At 40.3% G+C, this 19,277-nt stretch overlaps 1 protein-coding gene across 2 annotated transcripts; it reads right to left on the bottom strand.

Moving 5' to 3' along the window:
- Nucleotides 1–4,513: 4,513 nt before the first annotated feature.
- Nucleotides 4,514–18,274, bottom strand: elmod3 (ELMO/CED-12 domain containing 3). Of its 2 annotated transcripts, none has more exons than XM_044112538.1 (13): nucleotides 18,185–18,274; nucleotides 15,463–16,134; nucleotides 14,648–14,719; nucleotides 14,483–14,557; nucleotides 13,251–13,320; nucleotides 12,876–13,001; nucleotides 12,587–12,675; nucleotides 12,027–12,150; nucleotides 11,786–11,908; nucleotides 11,465–11,595; nucleotides 10,734–10,810; nucleotides 9,811–9,938; nucleotides 4,514–9,687 (listed from the first exon to the last, which is right to left on the bottom strand). In XM_044112538.1, exons 2-13 carry the CDS (start codon nucleotides 15,496–15,498, stop codon nucleotides 9,443–9,445), a joined length of 1,296 nt encoding a protein of 431 aa, XP_043968473.1. In that variant the 5' UTR covers nucleotides 15,499–16,134; nucleotides 18,185–18,274; the 3' UTR covers nucleotides 4,514–9,442. The 2 variants fall into 2 exon arrangements, with proteins under 2 accessions (XP_043968473.1, XP_043968474.1); XM_044112539.1 differs by having other exon boundaries at nucleotides 12,933–13,001.
- Between the last annotated feature and the right edge of the window lie 1,003 nt (nucleotides 18,275–19,277).

Below are 19,277 nucleotides of genomic sequence, written 5' to 3'. Positions count from 1 at the left end.
GCACACTTAAGCAACCACAGTACCTCAGTTGTTTATTTTTATTCCAGCTCCCTGAAAGATTTTTGTTTGTTTTTCAGTAGCATTGTCCAGATTAAATGTCACATTAAAGATGGAAAAAATTGTGAAAATGTTTGTCTTGCTGTCATTTTTTTACATTAAAAAACCTAAATACTAAACAATTTAAAAATGACCTAACTAGTAAATATACAATTGTAAAATTACCTAACTACTCAACAATTTAAAAAGACCTAACTAACTAGTAAACACACAATTGTAAAATCACCTAACTACTCAACAATTTAAAAAGACCTAACTAACTAGCAAACACACAATTGTAAAATTACCTAACTATTCAACAATTTAAAAAGACCTAACTAACTAGTAAACAATCAATTTAAAAATGACCTAACTAAGTATTAAACAAATTTAATATGACCCAATGAATGGCTCCACAGTTGTGATCTCATCAAATCTGGGCTCTGGCTCGAAATCCTCTCCCTCCAGGGTCTTCGCGTGAACGAAGGCCTCCCTGGGTATGATTTCAAATCTTGGCTCCAGTTCTAATTGTTGTACCTGTGAGTCTTTGGTTGACAAAATCTCTGGTAGATAGGTTTCTAGATCAATGATGTCTGATACATCATCTTGAGGAATGTAGGCCTCCACAGGTGAGATTTCATTACACCTGGTCTCCAGTTCTAATTCCTCTTCCAGCAGATCTTTGGTGAAGATCTCTGGAGGAATTGAGGTTGCCATGGCCATAGTTTTGTTGGCCATGGTGTGGGAGGTTCCTGGATTTTCTGGTAGGTTCACCGGAGCAACTCTAGAAGAATGTTTCCTAGTGAACTTGGTGAAAAAATCCTTGATCCTTCCTTTCAGACCTTTGAGCATAGATTGTGGCTCAACTGGGCAGACAACGGCTTTCCTGGATTCCTTACTAGATGCGTGCAATCTGAGAAAAAGATCCTTAACCGTCACTTTGACTTCGCCAACCATTTCGTTGATTACTTCATCAACGTGATTGCGTAGATTGTCGTTAGAGTCAGAGTCTAAGATGGAATTGACTCTTTCCACCACATATTTGACAATTAGATGGTTTAAAATGTCAGTATGTTCTGTTCGGACTTCTCCGCCAACCTTTACGACCTTAGCGAAGGCTTCAGGCAACTTGTTGCCTACGATTGCTTCAATTGCTTCAGTGGTGCAGTTGTCGTTAGGAAGACTATCCAGAGCGTTGGCTATAAAGAGCTCCAGGATATCTTTCAAAATCTTGACCAGAAGGCAGGTGGTGGTGCGAGCGGGGTCCCCTGTTGCCAGACGCATCCACTCCATCCAGGTTAAGTTGGTAAAAAGTGGGTGGACTATACCCCGTAGAATGTTGACTGTGACGCTCTGGGTCTCTACAATTGGAGAATGCATTCCGCTTGGCATAATTGCTGGTTTGAGGATAGGTTTCACGTTTTCTGCTCTAACAGCGAGATCAACAATAAACTAATCTGTGCTCTGCGACAAACAACTGCAAAGTGATGGTCAGAGAAGATGAAAGTGGAAATAAACACCCTGGTGCCTGTGACATTCCCACATCATAGGCATCAAACCCGCCGAATTCTACGTTCTCACGTAATAGGTCACGTTTACTAGACATATGTTAAAAGCTGTTTCCGAATTCTGGGTTTGCAAATGGGTCCTTCGAAGACCGCGAATATCGACGACGGAAGAGAGAAGTTGTGAACAGTTCTAGCTTTAGCTAGCAAAAACAACCAATGCGCTTCTTTAAAGCTAGTCAAAAAACAGACATGTGGTAACCTAATATTGCTTTTATTCAGTTTATTTCACTTTAAAAATGCTCACAGGATGCTGCGCGGCAGGCTGCAGAAACGGATAAGGATGAAAACCAAACTTGTCATTTTATTGCCTAACATTTAACGAGGAACGATGCGGCGGCAAAGGATAACGGCTGTCAATCATAATGATTGGCAGCCCTCGGTGTAACAGTGAACAGTTTTTATCAGGTAAGAAGGCTGTATACTTCTCCCCTTCACAATAAAAGTATACATTCGGGTGTGAAATATATACATTATATACGCCACAATATACTTTATCAGTAAATGTAATTAGAAAGATATTGCATTATGGAGAAGGTATGCATCCAACTATTGGTAACAATGGAGAAAATACCGCACCATCATGTAGCCTAGCATGTATGAAAAAACTGGTTAGCATCTCGTCTTTTGTTCCGTTTTTTACTGCTTTTCCGGCTTAAGGGGAAACAGTGTTTATGACATAGTGATACAAATCATGTGGTGTGAATTCAGACAAAGTCGGTAATTTGATCAACACATAAAGAGGGAGGAGGTCAGGGTCGGTTTCTAAGCTAGCTGTTTCCAAACTTGGTAAATACCGCCGTCTATGAGCCCCAATCAGTTGTGTTACGTTCATAGACAAATTAGCTCGACTCGAAACTGTCCACAAACTCACAAGTTCAATGGATGCAAGAATTGTGCAGGTGATACCAAAGAAGGGGTCCTATGTTAACATGTAACTCGGTCTGTTAAGATTCTTTTGATTGAATAGCTTTTGATTTTAGTACATGTGACCACTTAATGCTGCACATTTAAAGAATGACCGTTTGCAGTACTTTATAATCCAGAAAATGTTTAGAAAATCTGCTGTGCATAATTTGGAACAGTGCATTTTGAATTTTTTATTTTTGACAAAAATACTGTTCTCATGGAGAGCTTTGTTCAGTAAAATTTGATTAATACTGTAATAGTTCATGACTTGAAAATTATACTGACCATCATTTGCATTGACCATTTAAGAAAATCTGAGAAAATATCACTTGCATAATAATTTGGAATATGGTGTAGTTTCTCCATACAGGAGAAATCGTATCATTACCAAGTAAGGCTTTTTCCACATTAAGATTTCTTTAAGTATGTTTATTTCCAGTGACATTCCATTTTTATACTCAAAACTTTATTAATTGACTAATTTGCTTCAGTTTCTTGAAGTTGCCAACATCTGGTGTGAATTTCATGTCAGTAGAAATATTAGTACTATTTTTACTGAGAAAAATGTTCAACACTTACTTCACCCCACTGTGTGTGTACGCTCTAGTGTAATCAACAAGCAAATCCATCACACAGGAGAGTTGAAACTACATTAATTTGGTCTGCAGTGAACTGCAAAAATAAAATAAAAATCATAGCTCTTCACGGACTCAGGCATTAATCAACCTGACACTGCTGTTCATGTGCTGCTGTATAAATTTCCATTATGTTAGCAGAAGCTGAGAAGTGAGAATGCATAATGTTTAGAGCCTCTAGCTGAGCTGAGCGTCAGGATGTGTTGGGCAGGAAACAATGACATCAGAGAGAGAGGAGCGGAGTTGGGGGAGGGAAGCTGGGAGTAAAAGTGAGAGAAAAATGCTGTAATCCAGCAGGCTCACTAGGTACAAACGGATAGAAACCGATTTATAAAACTCCGTCCTGCTCTGCTTAATTCATTCTGACTGGTCCTCCACACACCAGCTGGATATCTGATCTGGGTAGGATGGCCGGGCTCTAACACATTAACCCTTAGCAGGGCTTCTGAGTGCTGCACATCTATTATTCCTCATCTGGAGAAAGAGCAGGAAAGTGTTACCAGGCATCAAAGTACTTATACAACAGAGTTTGCAGCACACTTTTAGAGGGGATTTTTTGGCTGAAAGATGCTTCCATCTGTTGCATTCAGCAGGTCCAGCTCATCTGGTCCAGGAGGAATGTGTGCCACGAATCTGGTTAGGAGGCATGAGGCATTAAGATGCCCAACCTTACCAACCAGAGTCAAAAATCTTCTCCGTATGAACAGCTTTTAATATTTCTGAAGCTTTTCTGGAGCAGCATGTAGCTTGCAAAGTGAAAGCAGATGATAATTTTTGTTTCTCTTATTAAAGATGAAGACTGCCAGTACAAGAGCTTCAGCTCTGTAAACAGCCTGCCAATGCAGGCGCTTTGCCCAGATGGTTGAGCATCCAAGGCATCATCGTGTGTAGATTTTAATATTTTTTTTTAAAGTGAACAGTCAGGTTTGAAAACTGAATCTGCTTTAAAATGTGAAGTTTTAAAACGCCTAAAAGCTAGCTGCAGGGTTTGTCTTGGTTTGATTTCTCCCTTTGCTTCCCGCACCTTTAAGGGACAAAACATCCAGCGTCATGTGTGGTACCCTCAAAGAGAATCAGAGTGCCCTCTAGTGGCTAAACAACAGAAGAGCTACACCGCAATCCATATCCTAAGTGTATTTGTATTCAGAAGTTTGCACATCGTACCAGGATCTGAGCTTCTTGGGCTTTTTTTTTGTTATTTTACATTAACAGTGAGAAACTCCATAATTAATGGATGAGTGAACGATTGTGTTTGCCATTTCTTTTTAACATGAAGAAATACATTTTAAAAAACTGATCAAACATCACAAACCTGAGTTCTTCATGTTTTCAGATGTGACGACACTTAAAATCAAAAGAGGAAACGTGTACTTTTTAAAACAGCATTTATTTAGCTTTCTCCATACAATACATTTAATGTTTAACAGCACATACTGTATTCTGAAATAACTCTCAGTATAAAATAGGGCTTCTACAATCAAAGAATAGTCATACAATGCTCTGAGGGACATGAAGACTACGGCAACAGTAAAACATCTCCATATTAAAGAACAGGATATTGAGAGAAGTGATTGTATTTGCCGAGCCGCCGCCGTACTACGCAGAAGTCCCAACTCCGGCTCTCAGAGCATCCGACATCCTGCAAGAACCCGTTTTTTTTGTTTGTTTGTTTGTTTGTTTAATGGTTTGTTTCTCAAATAAAGGAACAGAAAAGACCATGGTAAAAGCATAAAGAATATAATGTGTTACAATGACTAAAATGGTTTTGGTAACCTGGATAAATCTGGCCTTTTGTTTGGACACTGACTATATACCAATGTCAAAGCATACAAAGCATTATGACTGCTAATTGAAGCTTATATTGAGTTTTTTTTTTAGTTTTTTTTTACAATCATATATTAAACTGTTTGTGACTGGTGCTGAAAGAGACAGGATTTTTGTTTTTCCCCCACCCCCAGTGTTTTCTTCACATCAAACACCTAATCACAGCCAAAGTATACTGTACTATCACTGAAGCCACAAGAAAACCAGCTTATTTCAACGACATTGGCCAATTAAAGCTCATCTTGACAAGGAGCTTTTTATCCGCACGTGTGCATCAGAGCGTCTGGGCCTATATAGTGTCTGTAAATAGAATACATATAACATTGACCAGCTTTTGTGTTAAATGGCTAATATATTTAGGTGCCGAGTATAAATTATATAACGTTTCCAATTGTATGAAAATAGGCCAAAGTAGAAGGAAGCAAAACGAGCCTGAGAGGGAGGCCGAACAACGGGGGAGAGAGAGAGAGAGAAAGAAAAAGATTTGTCTCAAGTCTTGAGGTAAGCAATGTGTTTCAGTATAATGCCCTACAGACAATCATACAGTTACAATCATTAATTCTCTATGTACAAACTTCCTGATTTACATACACTGCACTGCTCGTCAGCTTAAAAACGTCTTCGAACTAAACAAACTATGGCGATGGCGCGGTTCACTTCAGAACGAGGCGGGGGGAGGGAGTCCAACTTCACGGAGCCCGTTTCATGGGCCGGGCGGTTAAAACGAACATCACAATATGGCTATTGAAGATGGCCCGCTTCCTCTTCCATACGTCACGCACACTTCTCAAATATCTACAACAGTGCAAATTTTCCTCATCAATCGATTCCCACCTCCAAAACATCCCGCACCAATCAGATAACTGGCAAACTACATGAGCTCGTTCTTTAAGTTATACCAATGGGAACAAGAGATGGCGAAGAACAGCTTAGAGATGTTAAAAAGAGGTATGGATGCCAGCGTATCAAAGTACTCCACAATGCCAGCAGGCGTCATGCTGCATCGTCTGAAAGCGGGAGGTCTAATTTGACAGGGTGGCTTGAAATCAAAGAGGAAACAGGGAAGCGAGGACAATCTGACTGGATCCAGTGGATGTACAGCAAAAGGAAATTCTGGTAACAACCCCAGTAATAAATAAATAGAAGGAAATGAAAACAAACAAGTCCATAAATTAAGACATGTAATAATGACACAGGGAATAGACCTTGAGTACATGAATAAAATGAAAAATCTCCTGGAAGCAAATTTATAAGAGCTGTCTTAGTCCTAATTGATGGTCTATAAAAAGGTTTATTAATTTTACCATAAGTCTAGCGCTCTTTCAAGTTTGAAGCCATTGGTTACAGTTACTTTTTGAACTTCTGAATGTTCCTGTGAGCCACAGTTCACATGCAATATATAAAAAATTAGACCAAACGGGTTGCCATGGAGCTCTGGGACAATTATAAAGATTTGCTGGGAAAAAGACAAGTAATGCACTTAACCACAGAGGCCTATATGAATGCTCACTGCACAAGACTCCACTCCTGAAGAAAAAGCATGTTGAAGCTCTTTAACATTTGCACACAGAACATTTAGCCAAGCAGATGAAATACTAGGAGGATATAGTGTGAGATAAGGAAAGATGAAAAAGTAATAGGGACAGGCAATAATTGTTTTTCCAATAGATATTTTTATTGTCGTTGCTATAAATAGCATAAAAATATTAAGACATTTGGACTTGCTTGATAAGAACCTGAAGTAGGAATGAGGGGGGTAAAAACCCCAAAGCTGAACGTGAAGCAATTAAAATCTACGAGCTGAATCAGAGTGCATGAACAACCTTTTAAGATTCAGAGCAATGCGTCCAACTAGTTTCTCCATACAGGAGACATCTTCCTGACGTAGGGATGTTTTTTAATGCCATTTATTTTATGAATTTTAATTGGCATATTCAATGTCCACTCCCCGTGTCATTGCACATTTAAAAAAATAAAACCTAATAAAACTCATGTATTACTGTGTTTTGATTTCTTTGTACGTGTGACTCACTGTGGTTGCTACCAGGATTGAGCTGAACTGTGTGTCAACAGTCCTCTTTACAGAGGAAACCGTTGGTGCCGCGGTTCAGGACTTATTTCCCCTGCGATAAGGTGCCAAGTCTACCATCGCCACCTCCAGAGACAAGTTTGAGCTCAACGCCGACGTCCTGCGTCCCATCAGAACGCTCGACATGCTGACTGAGGAGGCTGAAGAAAGCTATGAAATGCGTGTGCTATAGTAGTAATTAATGGTTTGCACACTCATTGACACTACGGACTGGAACCGAGACGTGACATCAACAAGCTGTACGAAGAGGAGGAGGCTATAGGATGCTACAGTACTAGAGCTACCTGAACATGCTACAGATTGAGACAACCATGACGGGAGGTGGTTTCTAAAAGCATACGAACCGGACCAGCTTCACTGGCTTGACCTACTTAGAGCAGAACACTAAATTATTTGACATTTCGTCTTAACCTAATGTACCATTTTAAGCCTGACTGCAGTACCAGCTCTGCAGCTTAGTGGATCCAGGGGCTCGGTAAAGCCAGCCTATTGTGTGCAAAAGAAAGAAACCTTTCCTTCCTACACCCCCCGTCATCTGTAGTCGGTTACTCATATGACTCACACACACACACACACACACACACAATTGTCTCAATTCACTTGCATGAGTGCACAAACCCTGAAATTAGGAACGATTTCTATCATCATACAGCACTAGTGTTTTTGATTATCATAGAGAAAGAGCAAGGATTGCATACTGTACCATACATCTCCTAGGAGAGGCACCCTTCATCAGCATCAGATCAGTTAGTTCACCACACACACACACACACACATCCACGCACACAAGGAACAATTGATCAGAAAAAAAAGAAAGACAGAAGAAGAAAATTACAATCACATGCTTCATAACGGAATGTAGAGAAAGTTCAGATAAGACTCTTGGCTACGTCTGGGAGCGAGCGCACACTCTAGGCATGGGCTAGCTATAGCATCAAGGTATACCAAGGTTCCTCAAAGTTCTGCTGTCAAAACCGCAAAAAGACATCCATCGCATCATTTATAAGGTTTAAAGTCCTTTTAGTAAGACGTGCAGCGTAATTGGAGGTTTCTCTGGCTTTAAGTAGCAAACCACTGTGTCGCTGCCCTCTCCACAAGTTGCTGCACACTGCCAGTCAGCCGGATAAAAGAAGGCTACTGCACTTTTTTTTAAAACGAGAAAGACAATTTTGAATGGTTGGATGTAGTTTCTTAAAAAAACAAGAAAAACTATGGCGTGGAAAGTAGGTAGTGCTGTTTTAAGTAAGATTACCTGACTTTTCTGTTCTGACAACAGACTTTAATGAAATTATGTTATCTTTTAGATTTTTTTTGTTTTGAGATTTTGGGGTCAACACCATGATATATTACTTAATATATCTTTTTTTATTTTTTTTTACTTAAGCTCATCATACCATCGCTATCTCATTCAGGCCCATGCCTAACAGTCTCACACCCACACCAAAGAAAAGTCTTCTTTCCTGTATTTGCAAGAAGTTAAGAAGTGAGACGACTCATGAATGTCCTGATAGAAGACTTCTGCTGTTCACCAAGACGTCTGTCAGACGCGCTTTTTTATGCACAACTGGGAAGTCGTAATCAAACAGACAAATGTTCTTAAGACGGTTGTCTTTAAAAGTGATATTTAAAAGTCCATTTACGGGTAATTCGCTAAACCTGAATGCAGTTGATCTTTTCGACTGTTTTTACTTCCACGCATACAGACTGTACGTCCACTCGTGTTTCAGTCGCCTAGCGCAAAACGATTCCACCTTCAGATCGAGCCTAAGGTTTCTATAAACACGGTCTACAAACGTTTTCTGATCCCTGCCGAAAAAACTGGAAAACCTCTCCGGGTTTCTTGTCTTATTCCTTCCACTCAGCACAGTAGCACACCATCTTCAACCCGGTTTGGGTTTAAACGGCGCTGCTCTGCTGCTGCATGGTTCCTTGCTTAGAAACCCTTGAGACATGAACACGTACATTTTGGACTTCTAGACAAATTTAACAAAAGGAATTTGGCAGCTGTTATTTTGGCTATGACAACTACGGAAAAGTGCACACATTCACTTCCTTTTGCTCTTCTTTTTTTTTTTTTTAAATGACATCTTACATTAAAGATCTTTTTTTATACATACGACAGACCGATGTCCCGAGTTTAAAGAATAAATTAAAAACAATAATCATATATAACTCTGAAGGATCATCAATCTTAATCTGATCAAAGTGCAGCACCCCGGCATTGTAGGAAGAATAGTGTGTGCGTCGATCCGGGTAGCAGACCTCGGATCAGCGACTACCGAGCTGTTCTTGCTTTGACTGAGCCATTCACACATACGAGTGTTGGACTTACTCATGGACAGAATAGCTCTCATGCACACACATACACACACACTGACTCTAGTTTAGATAAGTCTGGCCTCTCCCTCCATGTCCGGTGGGAGGTCACACACTCCGGTGAAGTGCATCTCCTTTCCCTTGCTTCCCTGCCCCATCCCAGCTCTGGAGCCCCCCAAGCTGGGAGAGGGCTGTTGGGCCTGAGGGTCCGGTGACATCCCACGGGGGATCCCACCCGCCTGCCTCTCCTTCAGGAAGACCTCTAGTCGGCGCAGCATCTGCTTGGGGTTCTTTTTGGCAAACAGCTCCACTTCTATGCGTCACAAGGAAACGAATAAGTGCTCAACTTGAGGGGAGTTCAGTAAAATCAAACATGTTTGTAAAAAGAAAAGCAGGAATGTGTAAAAAACAAACAGACTACAGCTACTGTTTTTACCTTTTAGCACAAAGCCAGAGTCAGCAATCGTCTTCTGTTGGGTCTTCCACAGCTGGTAGACGTGGAGAAATGTGGCAACGTAAAACTCATTGAGCACACCGACCACTTGCTGACGGCGATTGCACTCCCTGACAGACACGGGAAAGGGGAGCCGTCAGAGCCGACACATATTGAACTTAAACGATAATGTCCTACAACAGCCCTTGTGATTATGATATTCTTAAAAATTTACTTTGCGTCTTTTCAGGTTTTTGAGACTCTACTCTTAATGAAGATTGACCCACAGAATGGAGCATTCAGAACATGAATTCATGAGTGTGGCCTGATGGTTCAACACAATCTAGGTCAAGGGTGTCCACAGTGTGGTCTGGGGGCTATGTGCAGCTCATAGACCCTTTGTGTGCGGCGCCTGACTTAAGTTCAAGAATGATACAAATTTGGTCCCCCAGCTCAAATGTTTAATTAATGTAGAAGATTGAAGATTGGACGTTATGCCGCTAACACTTATCTTTCGTCAACAACTCAGAGGCAGAAGTCAGAGCTCCGCGCAAAGCAAATAATGTTCCGGCCGGAACATGGTCCGCTAAATAACAAAACATAAATTAAAGTTTTGAGGCAGGTAAATTTTCCTCGAGGAATTTTAATAATTGAGGTACTCAAATCATTTGAGGAGTCGTTTCATCCCTAAAGCAGTGATTAATATTTTTCTAAAAGGAGCTGCAATGACATCGTGACTGAACGTTACATCTCATTTTCACTTTGTTTTTGGTGAATGATGATGGATATGGCATAGTTCTAAATAATTACCCCAGCATGATTTCATCCCCCCTTGGAGATCTGATGTTCTACAAGCGTTTCAGTCATTTTGTTGATCAGTGCAAAGCAGATAAAACAAAAACGAAGGTAGCGGAGGTGTGACTCACTTGGACAGGGCCTCCTCTCTCAGGACTTGCAAAGCAATGCGGGTCATGTTGATTGACATCACACAGAATGGGAAGTTCTACAACAAAAAAATACAAAATAAGTAATGCATTATGCAAAAGTCTCATTGCTTCATTCTTTGATGTTTTCTTTAGAAACTGGCAAATTTTACTATTTTCACTGAAGGATGCTTAAAAGGGGAAATATTTTTGTTAAACCACTACAAATTTTATTAATTGTTTTTTAATCACTGGTTGAAAGAAATATGTCTAATTCTGACCTCTGATTTGTTTCTGCACCTCTACAAAAAAAAAAAAAAAAAAAAAAACAGAACTAAAATTGTAGGCCAATGGTTTAATGAGAAGCAGGTACTTTGCTTCAATATTTAAAATTTCTGTGGTTGCTCAGCAGAAACAACAAGAATAACTGTGAAAGATAAAAACAATATTTCTACATAAATGTATGTGACTCCTAAAGACTTCAAAAGTCCTGTAAGAGAGACAACACAGGCTCTCTTTTTATCTCACAAGCTTAAGTGTATGGATATGGATAACAGTTTTAGAGTCAAAAGAATTTACAAAGCAGGGTGTGAATAGTTAAGATATTTCAACATTTCTAGCAAAGTTGCAGTTCCAAATAATTCTCCTGTATTTATATCAAACGCTTGCATGACATTTGTAGACTCTGCCAGGAATAAAATGTTTTAGGACTGTGTTTCATGACTTGAAGACACCTGTGTAGGATGCTGCGACAGCTTGTAGATATCTCTCGCCAACGGCAGAGTTTCTGGGTCCATCACAAAGTACAGAGTGTGCATCAGTCCAAGAAACCCGGTGCCACGCAGGTCAGTGGCCGGGTCTGTACCTGAAAAACACCAAACCACCATATGACTCCATAATGTCGCTTTGTTTGGTGGAATTGCTGTTTAGCTTTTTGACATCAAAGCTCTATAAGGTAATCTCGTTTTAGGATAAAGATGGATCAAATAGCTTCATCAAGTTGAGTTAATCACTCAACAAAATTAAAACACCAGATGTACGATCAAATAGCTGACCCTGAAAGCCAATGTTTTCCCAGTGTGGACCGTAGCGAGGACAGTCCAGCCTGGTTCCAATCAGCCTTTTATGTATGGTCTGCAGGACACGCATGTGGACTGTTTGGCTGTTATCCACAGGACCTACACACACACACATGCACACACACACACACACACACAGATCAAGCCATTGCTTTATAAGTCAAACTGTGGATTTATGGCTGTAACTGTGGCAAATCACACAACCATACACACTCACACTGTGCAATGGCAAAGACAAGATCCCTCTCCTCCAGGAGCTCCTTGTGCAATCGCGGCGGTCCGAACAGGAAGTGTGCAATCGCAGCCAGACCGGTCCTGCGAATAGTTGGCTGGATGTTTTTCTGCAGATGGAGGGTTTTAGGTGTGAACGACAAACACTAAATAACTAATTCGCATATTTAACAATTTATCACTCCAATAACACAGCACATTTTTAACATTAATCCAATTTCTCAGGAATTGGAATCCACTGCGAATACCTGAAGGTTTTCCCTGGTCTCTGAGAAAATCAGCTGGACTTTTTTTTCAAATTAACATTGCTTACATTTACTTTTTTTATTTGCTTACGACAGCAGTAAAGCACAACAACAAAACATGTCTACTGAAGGGCAGGCCACTAGAGAGCAGTGTGAACTGTCAGATATGAGGTCTTTCTTAGGATAGAAAACAAGAAAACTGCCTTGCTGAAGAATAATTCATCTTTAAAAAAAGAAATGATGTCAAGAACACACCTGGAGCTGAGGCGTGTGACACGCAGTAAAATATTGCATTTCTTACCAGCAAGTCTCCAAGGTCTGTGGTCTGGAAGTACTGCAGAGCTTCATTGAAGGAGATGAGCGGGGTTGGGTTTGAGTCCTCACTTAGAGCTGTTGAGGCAGTCAGTAAAAAAAAATCTGACAAAACTACACAAATCTCCACACGTTATTTCCTAGTTATTGTGAACAAACCTTTGGCTAAACATTCAGTGTAATCCATCAGTGATAATTTTCTAGAATACCTTTAATAAATCAGTTCAATGTTTTATCCATGCCATCTCTGTAGGCTAATTTAATTCCTTCCAACTCACAGTTCACATCAAAACAGATTTGCTTTCCTCCGGACTCAGGCAGGTGAGGCAGCTGACCTGGTTGGATGTTTTCTAGCGCCTCCCACTCCTGCTTGGCCTTTTCCAGATCAGCATCTTCTTGCTCCTCTGTAAAACAAACAAAAAAACAAACATAAACACTCAAACTGGGACAAACAAATCATAACTTCACTGCAGCCTTCAGTCAGGAGAAGCATCTTCTAGACAGAGCTGCACTCTTCAGTATGTGATGAGACTTACTTTTTGCAAGGCCCTGTCAAAAACAACTGCACAGTATTTAGCATAAACTCCTATTCAGGTATGAAAAGGTATATGTGTGTGTGTGTGTGTGTGTGTGTGTGTGTGTGTGTTATTTACCTGTGGGACTGGGCTTGTCTCCACCTGCTGTCAGGTTCTGCAGAATGCCATTTTGCTTCAGAGCTGAAATCTGAACCATAAATGCATACTGCATTACATAAATCCTACTACTGTAAGTAGTATCTGCCAGATGTTTACACCCACTCCTCATCAGAATGAATTTTGCATTGATTTAATTGTTTTATTTGGTTGGTGGACCATTCTCATTTAGTCTGTTTGAACCTGTAAGTCCCACAGGATCTTAGCTTGGCCGTTCAGCACCACCTTGGGAAGCGATTACCACTTTGACCAAGGAGTCTCCAGTTCACAATTGCAACATTTGTTACATTTACAGCAGGTACAGTTTGCTTCCACACTGCACTGTGTCAAAAAACACAAACCCTTTGAAAAACCCCGTTAACATTCTCCCCTGTGGAGGCGCTGCACCAAGAACTACTGAAGGAAACGACATGAAAACCTTTGAAGAAGACATGGACACAACTTCCTTCTTCGTGAAACGTAAACAAGAATGGAACAAAGTCATATTTAAGCGGTTGTAGGATTTCTCTTTTGTCCACAGAATATTTCTCCCATTAGCGCTAGACTCACATGTTGCTTTGGTTGCAATTACCCAGAATGTCCAGCACTGGAGTCTACTGTCTCCTTTTGTTCTGCTTAAATCCAAATGTGCGTTCAAACCACACCAGAGTTCCGGTCAAACTGAGACCTTGGTTTTTAGGTGGGTCGGGGTTAGCTTTTTTTTTAGGTACGAGTGAACGCTGATGTTGAAACAAACTGGACTTTCTTGGCAAACAGACTAGAGTTTGATAAAAGTACACTAAAGCAGGGCTGGTGTGAATGCAGCCTTGCAACCTGCCGGATTGTTTCTGGGGCATCTTTAGACAGCATTCACCCGGCTAAGCATCTGTGAGGGATCTGACATTAAAAATAATGAACATTAAGGAAGTTATGCTTAAAAGTCATAACATCAGTAACAGCAAACCAGGCTAACAGGCTCTACCTTTTCAGATAAGAAGTGAGATCAACTGTGACACCAAAATTGCCCAAGAATCTTGTTCATGGTAACATGTTGTGGTTTCTCTGCAACTTGATAAGGAATACGTCTCTAAATATTAGAATGCAAAAAATGCAAAAATGTAATTAAAAGCTCAAATTTTACAACACTCATAATGATTGACGAGCGTATGTAAACTTCTGACCAGAACTGTAGTTGTTTAACAAAGCTTTATTACCGGCAGAGATCTGAAAGGTGTGCTGCCGTTGGTGTGGTCTTTCCCATTGTGACCTTTGGCCACTCCATTAATGACCTGCACAAAAACAGGAGTTCACACCGGTGACTTAGTCTTCCTAGCAACAATTAATTACATGGGATCAGAGAGAAGTGGCTTGCAGCTTACAGGCTTGTAGCTGGAATGTCCATTGGTGATGTCCTCTACAGGCTTCCGTTCGTGTGACAAACCATTCAGACCCTGACAAGAGGAACAAATAAGCTTAAATACATAAATGAAACAAACGACGCATAAACTTTTACTCACTCAGAAAGTGAGAGTCATTATGAAAGCAGATCTCATATTATGATTTAATATATTGCCTGAAAACTTTTTACCAATCTTGGAGGGGGGGGGAGTAGTAGAAGTGCTACATTTATCATAACTCATTTTTGTAAATGAGAAAACTTCCTGCAAAGACAGCAGCCCAAGTTAATGATCTCCTCGCCTTTTTTTGCAGAAACTTTCACTCAATGCCCGTGCAGCATTAAGGATATGATTATCCGACCGTCTGCAAGCACTGCACCGCGCAAGGATAGAGGCCAGGCAGCTGGAGGTAATGTTATGGCTACCAAACCAAGTTAGGGATAAGAGAAATGCGATGTCAGCTGCCACTGCAGCAACCTGCCGAGCAAGCCAGATCAGAGATTACAGCTAAGGCAGAGAGACATCAGCTGACCTCAGGCTGTGATTTCAGCAAGGGTGGCAACCTGCTTTAGAGAAACATTTTTAAAAATTCAGAACTGATCAAGATGACTCCTGGAGAGAAAATGTTCCCCACTGGAAGGGGACACTTGGAATAAGGCGAAAGCAGAGCGAACTCAGCCCGGTTTTGTTGATCAACATAGCAGGTGCTCCTAATGGTGTTAAATTACCGTAAGCCCAAACACCGCAATGAGATTAAAGCTTAGATTGAAAAGAAGAAGAAGGGGAAATGAAGGTACCTCTGTGTGTGATGTGACATCAATGTTTTCTTCCATTGCACGTTATCGTGTTGACTGTTAATGTTCCTCCTGATCGTGGCGTCTAAAGGCTTCCGAAGTCATGAACGGAGATGGGCTGGGAAGTCGGGGCAAACACCAGCATGGTTTCTGTAGTGCACACCTGGAGGGATTCAAAGTCTATCTACACTTTTCTCATTTTCTCCTCACATGCGCAGAGATCTTCATGTCAACAGCCGGACTTCACAGAAACATCACTGCGATCCATATTGTCTGGATCATCTCCTTTTGGTTTTTTTTTTTTTTCTTTTCTTGTCTGCAGCCGAGTTCGGGTGGTTTCACAGGCCTCAATCGTGGGGGAATGTGCGTATGCAGGTCGACGAGATCTTCTCAGAATCAGGGCGTAGTGTCATAAAACCCTGCCTCCTTCCTCTCCTCCGCAGCTCAGCCCCACCACAGGCAAACAGAAGCTGCATGATGCTGCTGCTTCTCAGGGCTGGGCTCTCCCCGTCCAACAACCGTCATGATTCTGGCACCCAGAACAAATGCAGTTAGTCAAAAGCCGGGTTGTTGTGTGAGCTCAGCTGCAGCGGCGAAGCCAAGAAGATATTGCGGTGTGGGTCATGTAGAAAAGTTCTTGTATGGCCCAACTCCAAAGGAGGAGGCACACAGTATCTGAGAAGTATAAGAGTAATAATTATTAGATATGGAAGGAACCAAGATATTACACCTAAACATGAAAGGTTAAAACATAAATAAGCTCTTATAAATGTAAATATGGTTAGTTCTCAGCTCCAACAGTGTCCATAAATAATGTGTGCGCAGCGGAGCAAGCGTTGTGGCATTCATAGTTGACGCAAACCTTGATGCTGTATTCTCAGAAAATGAACCATGGAGGGATTATATAAAATGCCAGAGCAGGAGGACCTGCGCTGCAGGAATCACCTTCCAAACGGAGTGAAGTTTGTTTGAGTGAAACGTGGCGCGCTAAAACTGCGCTGAAAGCTGCGCGAACATTGGCTTTGTGCGCTGTCGCAGATGTTTGAAAATTATTATTTCTAAAGAACACAGACAGAGATATATTAAAAGAAATTTTTGCTAAAGTCTGAGATGTAAATGTAACACAGTGCACACACACACACACACACACACACATAACCACAGAGAGAAGCTTGTGGAAGAAAACCCAAAATGTTTGACCCGAGTGATGCAGTTCAAAGGTAAGACTACTAAATACTGAGGACATGTATGTAAAATTAGAAATATATTGAAGTAGAGATTTGACTAATGATTATTTTAGTAACTGATTATTTATATGATTAAACAATTTTTTAAATGGCATTTTCTGAAGATTTAACTATTTAAGCCATTTTAAAAAACAATATTAGAAACACGTTGAAAGATCTAAATAAGTAATTTGATTCCTTTTTTCAAATGAGAAAATAAACAAATTATTTCTTAAAATGCAGTGACGTAATGTTCTTGTAATGAGCGAATGATCATTTACTCCTTGATTAATTTTTATATTATTGATTAATAATTGGACAGGAAAATGTCCTTAGTGGGAATTTGAACTGGGTGAAGCTAAAACTATGCCACTTGAGGCATCCTCTTGTCTTTAGAAATGTAACCATATTTATAGACATAAAAAGTTTTTATTTACAAATGTATATTTCTTTTGTACAATCACGGCTTAATTTCTGCTCTGAGTATGTTATTTTTTTCAGCAAATTGCCCTTTGAATCTGTATTCTCCAGTTAATGATTAATTTATTACCAAGTAAATTTATGATTATATCAATAACTAATTAATCATAATAATCTTTTCTGGACTACATTGAAGATATTGATAAATACATACGAAATTATGTTTTTCATTTCTGTGGCGTTAAGCAAAGAGTTGGTAACCGAAAACAGGAAAGGTTTGGTCTGATTTAACTTCAGACACAGAGAAAAATGTGCCATTTTATTCGGAGTATGTAAACTTCTGGTTTCAACAGTATTAATAGTAACTTGTTATAAAATAAAGTACCATAACGAGTTGCACCTCACATTTTATCATCATCATATTTGCATTAGAATACGGGTTTCCTCGTGTACACTTTATTTATTATTATTATTATTATTATTATTATTATTATTATTATTATTGTAACCAACAGCTCAGCACAGTAGCGGAATCGTTTAAAAGTCAAAGTATTGCAGAGTGAACGCACAGCGCCATGTCAGAAGTGTTCATTGAACTGAGTTTCTGTGCTGACAGTCTCCTACAGAGGCGGTGACAGCTCCAGCCCCAGAAGCGGTCGGTCTGCCGTCAGCTAGCAACCAGTATCTCTAGCAACCAGAAAGCTAGCAGCCCCGCTGGCACAAAGACGCAGCTACAGCTTTATCGCAAACCGAGAGCGTAACTAATTACACTTTCACTATGCAAGCCTGTCGGAAGTCTCTGGCAAAACTCTAAATAATTTTTGACATAAATACTACGCGTAGTTAAGCAGCCATTTCCACTAAGCGCAGAAAGGAAAAACCAGCTGCCAGGCTAACTAACTAACGGGGCTAGCTGGAGCTCTACTGAACTGTAACGGAGATGGAGTCGATCTCCAAATCCGACAACAAGGCGCTTATTAAATCTACTTCAGACTTTGTTGTCTATTAAACACGCTCAACACATGACATGCAAAGAAATGTCCAGCCTTACTATTCGATAAGAAGCGTGCAAAAAGTACCTGAGTTTCTGATTGTTTCTCCCTCCAATCTCAGCTTCCCTTCCCCCGTTCAGTAGCCACAGCAATTTCCAGTGCATCCTGGGAATTGTAGTTTCCTGTCAAAGACTAAATTCATTACGTCATTGCTTTCTGGGAGCTAAGGTGGATTGTCTATGACAGAGTCCTAGAACAACCCTTTCTCAATGTCATTCCCAGTCTTTACGTCAATGATTTAACACACTGATGAGATGTGTACAAACCAGCATCTCTTCCACAGCAAGTGTCCCTATTTTCAAAGCTGAAGTGAGGGTTAGGGTAGTGAGAAGTGAGAAGTGAAGTGTTCCTGAAGTGAGATGTGAAATCCTGGTTCTTTTTTCATCTTAAAGGCATGGTTCTGTATCTGTAATGTAAGGATGTATTATCCTATCAATATCTTACCTTCAGAAATTAACTCTCTTGCTGTTAGCTGTGTTAGTGAGGTATTATTATTCATTGCATTTCCAGAATATACATTTTGCATCTTTTAAGTTTTTTTCTTCTTCTTCCCTCTGTACAGGTTGGCTTACAATGTGAAGACCCAAACACATACTTTTTTTTCTTACTGGGACTTTTACAGTTCTGTTTAGTATTTTTTATCATTTCAGTTCTTAAAGAGTTATAAGGAAGCTCCATCCATTTTGCTCAAAAGATGTTATTATTACTCCATCCATTGTCTAATTGTGTATCTCCAATAGTAATTGGGTAAAGGATGTTTTGGGGGGCGGAGGTACTCCCTGGATAAGTTGCCAGTCCATCAGGATGTCATTCCAGCCATGTAATTCCCAATCATACTGGTGATTTGGAGAGACAAATTAACCTTATGTCATGCTTTTGACTGGGAGGAAGCCAGAGTACCTACAGATCACCCATGCTTGGAGATGGAGAAAATACAAACTCCATACAGAAAGACCCCAGGCAAGGATTCAAATCGAGGACCTTCTCGCTGCAAGGCAACAGAGCTAACAAACATGCCACTCCACAACTTACAATAGGTTTACCATTTACTACAAGATACTGGAATTGTCTTATCTTTTTTTTATTTTTTTTTATCAAGGCTTCAATAATATGTGTTCCT

This window comes from Gambusia affinis, linkage group LG03 (assembly GCF_019740435.1).
Source record: "Gambusia affinis linkage group LG03, SWU_Gaff_1.0, whole genome shotgun sequence".
Taxonomy (NCBI): Eukaryota; Metazoa; Chordata; class Actinopteri; order Cyprinodontiformes; family Poeciliidae; genus Gambusia; species Gambusia affinis.
This window is presented reverse-complemented; position numbering and strand designations above follow the sequence as displayed.